The 12,616-nt window shown below is 33.5% G+C and overlaps 1 protein-coding gene across 1 annotated transcript in view; it reads right to left on the bottom strand.

Moving 5' to 3' along the window:
- Positions 1–12,616, bottom strand: part of SLC27A6 (solute carrier family 27 member 6) — a 35,784-nt gene that overhangs the window by 6,363 nt on the left and 16,805 nt on the right. The window contains exons 5-6 of the mRNA XM_062513127.1: positions 7,100–7,294; positions 582–672 (exon numbers count right to left, since the gene is read on the bottom strand). Of these exons, the coding sequence (XP_062369111.1) occupies positions 582–672; positions 7,100–7,294 (286 nt within the window). The remainder of the gene's footprint in view (positions 1–581; positions 673–7,099; positions 7,295–12,616) is intronic.

Below are 12,616 nucleotides of genomic sequence, written 5' to 3'. Positions count from 1 at the left end.
AGTTACGTTCCCGCAGTTCAATATATGCTTCAGTATCTGATAACACTTCAAAAAATTGTGCAATTGTGACTTTTGATAAATATTTTTAGGACAGCTATAATTAATCAATTTTGGGTTTTTGTTGTTTTGTTGGGTTTTAGTTTGTTGTTTTGTTTTTTTTTTAATTATTAAGCTGAATCACATCACTTAGTTAGAAACACTTAATCTCTCATCAGAAAGCATTTGCTCTAATCCACCAGTCTTTCCTGTAGATCTCTTAGGCAACCATTTCCTTAGGTTAACCTCCTTTAAAAACCAGAGATATCACTATGTATAAATTTAAAGATATCGTAGCATCACTTTTGAACATTATTCTTCTGTGAATATATCCAAGGATCTGCTGAGTGCTTCTGATATCAGCACTGGTATGTTTAATGGTGTTCTATCTGAGATATAAAATCATATTGCTTTTTTCAGAGCAAAGACTAATAGTTAATTTGGTAAACTGCACTAACAACACAATAGCAATGCTCCTTAAAACAAGTCTCTGAAGTATTTTTATTAAAATCAATAGGCTGTAATATCCTAAAATACATACTTACCTTTCTTAACTTTTTCACACCAACCATGCTTATTTCTAATTGGTTCATCTTTTTGGAAATCATACTTGATTAAATCAAATGGGAAAAAAAGCTAAAAAAAGGGAAGAAATCATCTGTTACTCATCTACACAGTGACATCTGGTGGCAGCAAATATACATGGGGAAGCCTGTACTCCCAGTCTAGCTCATCTGAAAGGAGAATGCTGTTTCATTTACAACTGAAAATACTCTGGATGTAAATTTATGCCATTTCCTGGAGGTAAGCAACATCAAAACAGTTTTGTAAATGAAGACATAGAACTGTCCTTTTGTTAATTTTCTTACAAGTGAATTATGGGATCCACATCAGTGCAAGAGCAATTTGAGTCAGCATAATAGAAGCATTATCTCTAGTATTTAAGTGACATTTAATGGTGGTGGCTGATATGACATCTTGGGGTCTTCTGGCACTGAAAACGGCTGGCAAGGGAAAGGCCTCACTGTTGCTTTACTAGCCTCAGTTCTTCCCTCTTGCTTTCTCAGGCTGCTCTATGGTGGTGGGAAGTTAGCACCAGCAGAACGGTACATCTTCCCACAGCTCCGAGCAAACTCAAGGAGAGGACAAGATATTCCTATGAAAACTAGCAACTGAAAACTTTTTTTTCTTCTTTTTTTCTTGAATATACAGCATTTGACTATTATTTGGCTTCATTTTTCTGCTATGATATGAATCCAAACTGGACCTTTATGAGACATTGCCTGACACTATTTGGACAACTGTGTTTGCAATGGTCCAAAATGCCTCTTTATTATTCCGAAGAGACAATTTGCCCGGCTTGAGATTCTGTGTTGCCTTCTCAAAAAGAAATGTATCAGTGAACTTTAACAACTACTGAAACCAAGGAGATTATCTTCTCTTGAGAATTCTAGGCAATAGGGGAACAATTTCATAAAACATGAATATACACCTGCACTCTTCACAATAAAGAAATGTAATATAATTTAAGGAAGGTTATATGAAAGTGACTGAAATACAGGGTAGGATGTTAAAGCATAAACCTTTTCCCTTTTCTTCCACTAACTTGGATGAAGAGCTGCATCTTTATCCTAATTTGAAAGGTTGTAAATATATCAAATATATTTTCTCAAAGAAATCTGAATAAAGAGCAACATGAATTCCACAATTTCAGTCTCATATGAACAAAACTAGTTCATTGAGTCCTTTCAATGTTCTGCACTGTGTGTTTTTTCTACCCTGACTGAAACAAAAAGGGATTTTTAACAGTTGATCAAAGGGAAAAGGTCATAGCTCACAGAAAAAAGTAATGATTCAAGAATGGGACACTATTTTAGTTAAGTGAACGGTAATTACTTATATTAACCTCACATTAAACCATTTGCCAAAGTCAAGAATTTGAGAGGCAAAGAAGTTTGCCTCAATTAGAAAATAATTTATAATTATTGAGGAACAGAGTGTGAGTAGGTCTTTTTTTTTTCCTGTCTACATTTAACTGCTACTCTTTTTCACTTTCTTTTTACATTGATATTTATTACTTTAATAGGTTTCATATGTAATGAGTTATAATAAGAATGAAATTATATAAAATTGTTATGTTTGTGTCTGATTAAAATAGTTTTTGTGTCTGATTATAATAGCTCGAAATAATGCATCTTATTTTGTAGCATTTTGAAAATATAGTTTTTGATCTGAAAGAATGATTATTTTAAGTTATGAACACTCAGAAACTGTTATTCACTGAGATCATCTACAAACTGTTGAGACTATTATTACATATGACTATGCTATGTTGTATATATGGTTTTTTTGCCTAAAAATTCAGAGTATTAATGAGGTGCATTCCAACTAGATTTTTGATATAATAATCATGAAAATACATTACTAAAAGAAAATACCACATATTGTATTAAATATGCTATACAGTCTCTGCAATCAGCTGTGCCTGTGCAGAAGTTTTTTTCCCAGCTAAATAATTTTCTTAGCATCTTGCTTTTCATATTAAATACCAGAAAATGAAAGCTCCACAGCAATGTATTTAGGATGGACACATACTAACATTTGGCTCACCTCCTTATTTAAATTCTAATGGGACCAAGACATGAGCTGTTGAAACATTACCATATTATTTTCACAAAGTATTTCATGCAACATTCATAATTTTAACATTTTACTCTCTGAAGCATGACATAAATGTAGCAAAACAAAAAGCATCATTTAGTGAGCTGAAACTGAAAGTTTGTTAATGTGCAACATTGTCTACTACTATGCTGCCTAAATGTTACCTAGTAACAGCTTCCCTTATTTATTTTTTTAATTGATTGGAAACACCTGAATTTAAATACTGTTTTGAAAGTAGTTTTACATTCCTAAAGTTTCAACTTACAGAGAATGCTCAGAGAACCTTTACCAGAAAATAGAGATCACAAGCTTTTTATTATTGGTTTAGAGATGAAGTATATTTGAATTCTCTTGGAGAATATTGGTTTCTAAAACAAAGCATTACATGTACTGGATTTAGTTACAAGCCTCTTTAAAAACTGAAATGTAGGCAGAAAATATTTTGGAGCATAATACCATCACATCTTAAAGACAGTTTTAAAAATATGCTTGAAATGCCTTATTTATGCTGTAAAGAGCAGATGCATAGGTCCTCCACACAACTTTGTTAGCCCAAGTAAACAAAATGAAGAAACAGATCTTTTAAGCTATTTTGATATTAACTGAATCATGACATGTAAGAATATAATACCTTAGAAAACTCTTGTACTTTAGCTCAAAATTAGTCAAAGGACAAGAAACAACATTAATTTTCATCAGCCAATGAACTTAGGAGCTTCCATTGCTTGGATTTACACATCCATATTCTTTCATTGAACCCAGTTTTCCATGATCTTAAAATTTGCTTAAATCTAACTTTGTTTATTTTTAAACTAAAAAACTTGTCTTCTGCCACAAGTTCTACAACTGCATGAAGAAGCGTGTAATACTAATTCTGAATGGCTGTGTGAAAGCCATTTTATATGTTAAAATTATTTATGATTTGTTTAAAGATCTAAATGTTTCTCAGCTCAAAGCTGATTTTTATCTATACAATTTTGTGAAAGAGATTACAATTCCTGTGATAGTTTGAATATCTTTGCTTAAAATAATGAAAAATTACATTTACAAATAAAGTTTGGGGGTTTTTTGTGTTTTTTTTTTACATAATGCTTTTCAGGTGAACGTGCCATGGGTTATTTTTAGCCCTTCTTATAAGCTTCCTTGGATCTCGTTAATCCCAAGCTCCCTTGTTGTCTGCCATCACTCAGAATTTATTTCAGTATTAGAAAGAGATTTTTATATATATTTGATAGACATAATTGAGGGTCTTTAAGATTTTTCCCATATCACATTTCTATAAATACACACATAATGTATGTCATATATAACATAATTGATTATTAACAATAGCTGGATACATTTGTATACCAGATGGAAAAACTGAACAGTAATTTATTGTATTACTCTGTTAATCAAGACACTGTATTTTTTGTAAAATATTTTAAGTTTTACCAGCTGAAAAGCTATTCAGAGGCTTCTAATTCTCTGTTCATTGACTCTATGTAAACATCTTTTTGAAAGATTTATTCTTTCAAAAGATAGTGAGGCTTTCAAGCATGTGAACCAATCCCTCTTTATATAAAGAACACAGTGTGAAAAGAAACAAGTGCAAACAAGAGCACTGCTTTTAGTTAACATCTTAAATATAGTGACTTCTGCCAACTGCTGTAACATTCATCTGTGTCTTTCTATAACCCTATGTCTTCCAATATTTTTATGAAAATAAATGTGTTCTGTAAAACCTTAATATTTATCACAAGTATTTATCCCCAGCCCTTAGCAGTTACTGACAGAAAAGTTCCTTTGCTCATTCTGAGAGCTCAATTTCCCTATTAAAGCTGTAATTTTTATCTTCATTTCACCTTTACAAACACTGTCACTACCTACAACAGAATGCAACCCTATTTTTTTTCCTTCCTTCCTCCTTCCCCCCCACCCCTCCCCAGCAAAAAATTTTATACTTTGAAACTTTCTGCTATTATTCCCTCTATACTCTCAATACCTCTATCTATAGGGTTTTTTACTGCATTTATTTTGTTGGCAGCTGTGCAATTTTGCTGTAGGAAAAAAGCAAGTTTCTTCCTTCTCCTATAGTGTACCATATATATGAACACACAAGATTCTTTTTCTGCTTTCTCAGTTGTCTTTCTATTCTCACTTTAAGAATTAGGTCATTAGAAAAATCCATATAAAATGTGTTAAAGTGTATCTTACGCTGTCCTGTGTCAAGAGTATGTTTCAAAAGCTGTTGTAGCATGTCTTTGAAGAAAGAACAAATGTTAGGAATTAGATGGCTGGGCCTTGTCTGTGCCTTTGTCTGCTTTACAGCAAGATTTTCTTCCCAACCTCTGGTCTTTCACAATTCAGCAAATCAGAAATAATGCTGCTCTCCTTTACATAACTGTAGTTGTCTAGTAGATGTCATCTAGACTGCAGTAAAACAAACAGCTACACTTCAGAAGGCATTGTTTAGTAATCTGCAAGCTGCAAAATGTATTAAAAAAACCCAGAACAAATGCCTGAAATAAGTAAAAATTAACTTATGTATGGCATTAAAATATGTACTTAGTGTCACAAGCAAAGTCCTGACACTATTTGACTAAAAATACAGATGATTAAATAAATATGTAGGTAGTTTCAAGTTTAATCTTTATCTGCTGTAGACTTTACATGGTATTTCCAAAAGGTTAATGACTTATGACAAAATTCTGCCAGAAGTCCTGCAACACTGAAAACCAAGTTCACTCAAGTTTGGAACATGTGCAAAATCTGGTAAGATTATAAGGCATTTGGCTTAGAAAAGTCTGAAACAAAAATTAACTTAGCTGTAAGGTTCCTGATTCAGCTACTACTCCCTAAATTCCAGATCTCTGATCTCCTGTAGCAGCTCTGGACCCTTCTGGAGAGATCCAACAGCATTGGATGGTCACTGCCTGCTACAGAGCATCAGATGTAGGACAGAGAATGAGTGGAGTCACCTGCTTAAATTCCTGAGCTCTCAGTGGTTTCTGAGCAACACACTAGCTCTTGTGGTATTTTCTGAGTGGATCCAGAATCTTCACTGCAGTCTGAGTTCCTGTACAAGAAGTGAAGAATTCCTCTGGCCCCAGACAGTAAAGCAGTCTGTGTAGTGATTGCACTGTGGTGATGGAGTATTGAAGTTGAGGACCTTGGAACACATGCTGCCTGCAACCCTACTGACATGGCATCAGAAGGTACCTCTGTTGTATTTCCAAACAATGGTTTTACATCACTCACTAAAAGGTTTTGTCAGGACAGTTTGCTCTCAATTCTCCTAAGGAGCACAAATGTCATTTAAGTCAACAGTACTTGTAGACAGATAGGTATCACTCAATTTAAAATTCTAGGCAAGGCATGAAGTACTATTTATTTCAAGAAGAGTAAAAACTGGCACAAACAACAACATAATGATAAATATTTAGTCTCCTTGCAAAAAGGATAGACATCTTTCATATTATTAGCTAAAACTTGAGCATATGCTACTTTGTTTGGGACTTTCAAATCATTTAAAAGATTGTCCATACAGGACCAAAAAGAAAAAGCCTATGTGTCAATTTCAAGCAGAAATAAATTCTTATTTTACTCAGAAGGATGGAAGAAAGCTACATTGCATGGTATAAAATGTAATCCTCCTCCCCAAGATATATGACTGCCATTTTCAAAGCTGATGAAATACAGCTTTGTATTTTTCCTAGTTTCAGTAACCTGGAACACAGCAAACACCTACAGTAGACTGTAGATAAAGCGGTATAGCACCTTGCCAAGTATTCTCTGTCACAATAACTCAACAGTGATTATATATGTATTGTGTTATCTTTGACATTTCTGAATATTGATATAGGCTAGATGTATTTGAGTTAATTATGTTTATTTGCACCTAGGTACAAAATACTATTAAATTTGTATCTGTCCATATGCTATTGTACATAATTATTGCAATATCTTAATTATTATTAATTCCCATTTATTCTAAATATAGCAATATGTAACATATACATACTATATAAACACATCTCTAACTATAATCCGTAGAACAGTAAATCAGAATAAGAAATTTGTAGCCTTATTTCAGAGATGAGGAGTTGTTAGGTATTAAAATAAATCCAACCTTTTCTTTTGTCCTCTGATGTAGTAGAGACCTGAAACTATACTTGGCAACTGTCCAATTACTCAAAATTTTCAGAAGAGATCCAAAGCCTTCTTGACTCTTGTGAATTCTATAAAAAATCTCAGCGTTACTGCTGAGAGTACAACTGGGTTGGGTGCCAAGATTTTACAGAGGGTCAACTAGCTTGGAATAACCAAGTTAGAAAATTTGTCTTGAACTTACAACTGTACTCAAACTAAGAAACACAATTTTTCAGCACTACTACTAAGTAGAATGTAAATAAATAATCACCTTATAGAAGAAATTGGTGCGTCCAACAGATCCAATTTTTCCTGTGTGGTTCATGAAACAAATGTTTCCTTCAGTAGCACCATAGAACTCACAGATCTTAACAGCACCAAATCTGTCTAAAAATTCCCTCCATACATCATTTCTTACTCCATTTCCAACTGCTAGTCGCACTTTGTGATTTTTTTCTCCTTCCTTCTGTTAAAAAAAGAAAAAAATATTAAAATATAGTATACTGATTACTGCACTTGATTGTTACATATATTGCAGGAAAAACATACCTTCTTTGGAATATCTCCAGTAAAAAAAAAAAAAACAAAAAACAAAAAGACGAAAAAGTAACTCTCAAGAAGTTAAAGAAGGCTGGCAGAACTGGTGAACAGCTGTAAAGTAGTAAGTTGCAATCTAAAACCTATTATCTTGTTGAACAAACAAATCATTTCCTGAAAAATTACTACAATGATTTATATGAACACTTCCATATTTTAAAAGTTGCATTGTCTCACTCTTATTTCTCCCCAGAGGAATTAAAAAATTGAGAAAGGCAGGAATTACTTCTGTCACAGGATTAAAGTCAGAAAAGTTGAATAGGTACTTTATTTTTTCTTCAGAGTGATTATGAGGAAACAATCCAATTTCACACATTTGTAAAATATGATTCTTCCCACATACTGTGTATGAGTCATCTTCTGTGCTTTTTTCAATATTAAGACTCACAAAGTTTCATTCACTGTTACTGGAATACATTATTTCTTAGTGATCTTGAGTTTTTACTGTTGTCAGGTCCCATGTTTACCATAATGAACACCATAGTATGTATCCAGTTAGTTCAGTATGATGTTCTAATTTTATTTATATATTCTCAAACATTGAGATTGCATGGATCACCATTAACATATAATAATATTTTAAGTTGAAGTACCAGAAGGCAAAACATGTATACTGTTTGGATTTGTCTGGGTTTGTTTTCTTTTAATTTCACCTAGTTTAAAATATGGCTCCCTTTTCAATAATTCCAAGTTGCAATACAGAATGCTCTAGAAATGAGAGAGCTCAAAAAAAAACATATTTGTTTACCACAGACCTTCAGAACTGCATAGCACTCTGCCACTGCAACTGTCTCTATATACCTCCATTTACCTCCATTCCTATATATGTATGCAAACACTTCTCTATATACAAATGCATACATTTGCACATATTGACATCCTTTTCATGCATACACACACACACACATATTCACATACATATACTATAGAAAACAAAGAGTCCCTATTTTATATTTTTCTATCATGCTCGTCCTCCCCCCATCATACCAGTTTAGATTAGTTATATCTTTAAAGTAAAAATCCATTTGAACACCTTTAGTCTCACATGAAATCACAGCAAATTATATTTGTGAAGAGATCTGGTCAGCTGAGTGAAATATGAATCTTTTGAATAATTTGGATATTGAAAACAGTAAAGCATCAACTGAGTACATAGACAGCAGTGTTCCTCTGAGGCTTATGTCTTGGACAAATTAAATTTTTCATGAGGATGTGAATTCTTTCTACAGTTACAAAAAATTGCAAACACAATGGAATTTAAAGTCTTTTAAATTGCAAAGACCGCTATGTTTTTTTTCTTCCCTCTTCAAAACCAGTAACTCACAGAATTATAAAAATATATTAATTAATCTTTAGAGTCTTCCTTCTGCAAAATTCTGTTGCTGAAATGATTCAGCAAGGAAAGCATCTATTTCACTAGATGCAGATAATAGTCAGCAGATTACAATCTGAGGTGTTATCTGGCAATTTTACCCCAAAACTACATCACTCACCAGGTTCCCCTGATCACTAACAACTCTGTTTTTACAAGAACACTTTGCTTTTTCCCTTCTATCTTTAGATGTGAAAGTAATTTCTAAACACATAAGCACATACTTCACTGAATTAATGCTGAATTTATTATTAATAAATTATTAAAAAGTGCTGCACTACATAACACTATGAATCTGACAAGGACATAGCCTGCAAAGAATTATCTAAAAATTGCCCACAAATGTCATTTTCATAGTTTGTTTTTTCACCTTCAAACACAGTATCACAATGCAACACTGTATGCTTGAAACAATAGCCTGTTATATTACATATTGAAATTCACTGTCTTGTCGATGAACAACAATAATATTCTTACTTTTTAAGCTAAAATGTTTGTGTTACTTTAAACTTAATTGGGAAAGCTTTTAATGCTTTTTTTTCCCCTCAGAAAATTGTTCACCATTTTTAGAATATTCCTGTCAGCTGACCATAAAACTTTTCAAAGTGAGTTCTTTTCCTTGCAATTTCAATGCTAAACTGAGATGGACGTTGTCCATAGCCAAACTGCAGTTATCTCTTGCTGATGCCACTGAATTATTCAAATATACTGCCTCTGCTAAGATACAAAAAACAGCTCGAGATAATTTCAAGGAAATTCTTTGTTCCACAGTGAACAGAAGAGACTAACATATGCACATATATACACACAGTAATTGAGTGAGTCTTTCATCAGGCTAGGAACATTAAAAATCTCTAGAGACAGAGTTTTTTCTAGATAGAGTGTCATCATCTAGGATGAACTAGAAGATAGTAGCCTACATGGATTATGGTGTTTGGGTGTTTTTCCCAAAAGAGCAAACACCATATCATTTAAAAGTGCAGTCATTTCAGTTCCTCACATTACTTTGGCTGGTTTATATTAATACAGCACATATGTTTCTCTAGTGGAAAAGATGCAAAGTAGTCCTGACAGGTCATTATCCCACTTTGCCTGCAATGTTAACACCTGTCATCAGTACGAAAAATAACTGCATTGTTGTAAAGCCATCTCACTTTAGAAGGGATGCTCTCACAGCTCTCAGCCTTTTTGCAAAAATACAAAGAAGGTGTAGGACATTATCAAGAACTGATCACAGAAAGCATATTTCTTAAAAGGTGGAGCAGTAATTCACTTCTTCACAACTAAGGTAGATCCACTGTTAGATTATATTGCTTCCACTCCTGTATTTGTGATATAGTCAGCTCCATAGTTGTACCTATCTGTTGATACAAGATTACCTGAAGAGTACTGCAGGGAAGTACTTCAGGGATACAAGATTCTTGTATTGACAAACAGGTACAACTCTTCACTTCTTGATGAAGACACTAAAACTGTCATGCATTTAGCAGTCTTTCAACTGTAAAAATTAAAATTGCATGTAACTTCATCTTCCAGCAGGTTTAATAACTATGAAGAAAATTATTAAAATTAGGAAAACTTCAAGCAGTGAGTTTTACATTACTTTTGCATGCATAAATTAATATAGCCATTTTTATCTATTTTTATATTTTTAATAACTAATTTATGACATTAGTTCATGTTAGCTTTGTGTGTAACTAACTTTCAATGTAAAATGACCCACAGTAAATAAACCAGAGTTAGCCATTCTAAATCTGTCATCTCTTTTTAACATCAAACATCATCACATAGATTATTGTCCAGATCACTGCCAAAGTCCAACTCTTACGACAGGCATGTTGGTATCCATGGGCACTGTGGCTGAATGGTTATGCAGTAAATAAAATGCTGCAAGTAAGAGAAGGGAAGGAAAAGGGACAACAATTCAACCAAGTTACAAAAATATGGTTGAGTGATGAACACTTAGGGTGTCCTAATGGAAAAGGAAATTAAATAAATATCCAGAAACTTATGCTTTAAACAGACTAGACCAAATAGGCTTTGAATTTCCACCATTTTAAGATGGCATTTCATCAACTAGCTTACCTTTGGTACGAGAAATAAAATTAAAGGAGTAGAAGGAATTCCAAGGAGTCACCTAGTACTTCTCTCTTCCAGCAGAAAAGCTCCCTGTGCCATTCTTGACACCTGATCAAGCTGTGGCATGTCAGCCAGCTGCCTTGAAACAGTTGGTATGCAGCAATTGTGGGCATGCGTATTCTTAGCCCACTGTAAAAACACTGTACCAAATTAACACCTCCTACACTGAAAACTGTATTTCCTCATGATATCTCATTTACAAAGGACCCAGTGCCTTCCCCCGGTCACCTACCACCAATAAGTTCAAATCAATTGAAACTGCATGTCTTCTGATAATTCAGTTATTTGTGTTTCTGAATTTACTAATAGTCCTCCACAGATAGGATAAGAGATTTTAGAATAACAAAATGTTGTAACAAGGTTTCTTTCCAAGGTTTGTAAAAATATCTTCCTCCACTGTGTTTTTATTTTCTGAATTCTCAGTGATTCTGAAATAAAATGGGGGTTCAGTTTACATCCACTTATTTCTAACAGTAAAGGTGAAGCAATTTTTCAATGCCTTTTTCATTGACATCAATGCATTAATAAGCAAGAACAGTTCTTACCATACACCTGGATTATTTTTCCATTCATTCTGCCAAGATCTTTGAACTGTGTACCAAACATCTGCACACATCATAAATCAGTTTGACACACTATGTCTCCATTTCGCATGTTGTTTCTTTTGTATATTAATTAATTGACAAGTCAAGATCTGCCTTACTGCATTACATACCACGTACCTGGGATTTTTCATCCAGCAGTCTTTTCTCCTTAAGTGTTCTCAATAAACTACTTGGACTACCTAAGTGATTAAGCTGTTGGTAAATGCCTCTTAGAGTGCTATCAACAGTATACTAACTGGTGCAGGAAGGATTCATGATTTCAGCTACATAAAAATGTGCTGAGCAGCCACTTTGTACAAGCACAAGAAAACAGGTTCATTGCCCTTCTTTTATTATTTCTGCATAAGAAAAATCCAAATGGAAAGAAGCAAAATAATTCAGGGAAAGGAGTATTAAATTGCTCTCTGTATCATGGCCTTGATGAAACTGAAAGCAATCTCAGGGCCTGAGAATGCAAATATCTGTTAAATATACAATATGATAAGACAGATGACACAGGATTTGCATTCAAATATTTCATTCAAGGTGCGTATGTAACAACACATTCACCAGTTCCTCTATTGATACGTTAGCCCGAAAAAGGGGGATGAGGTAGTTTATTAGACTACAAGATGGGAGATTTCCTACTATTATAGATATAATACATTTTCCAAGACACACATCCATGTTCATTATTTATTAATGCCTAATTATGAACTGCAACTAGATTTTTGGAGCAAAACAGGAAGGGTATGAAGAGCACATAAGAAAGACATAAGAAAAGACAGGAAAAATAGGAAAAGGACACATCTTTCTAGCTCAGAAACTGGTTGCTTGCTATTTAATATAGTGCACTCTCACCCCATTTTCAATCTCCTGATAATCTATTAGAATTATATCCTAAAAGAAGCTTTTTCATTTAGCTCTTTTAATAGGAAACGTTTTGTTTAGTTGTACTCCCATCTCCTCATAAAATATCTACCAAAAAAAGTCACTTTTGTCTCTGTTCCACCCAGTAATATGAAATAGATAAATGTACTTTTGGTGACTGTCCCAGGAGGGCACTAGTCAAAACAAAACACACAAAACTTTTCAA

This window comes from Cinclus cinclus, chromosome Z (genome assembly GCF_963662255.1).
Source record: "Cinclus cinclus chromosome Z, bCinCin1.1, whole genome shotgun sequence".
NCBI classification, from domain to species: Eukaryota; Metazoa; Chordata; class Aves; order Passeriformes; family Cinclidae; genus Cinclus; species Cinclus cinclus.
Note: the sequence above shows the minus strand (reverse complement) of the source record. Positions and strands in the feature narration are given on the sequence as shown.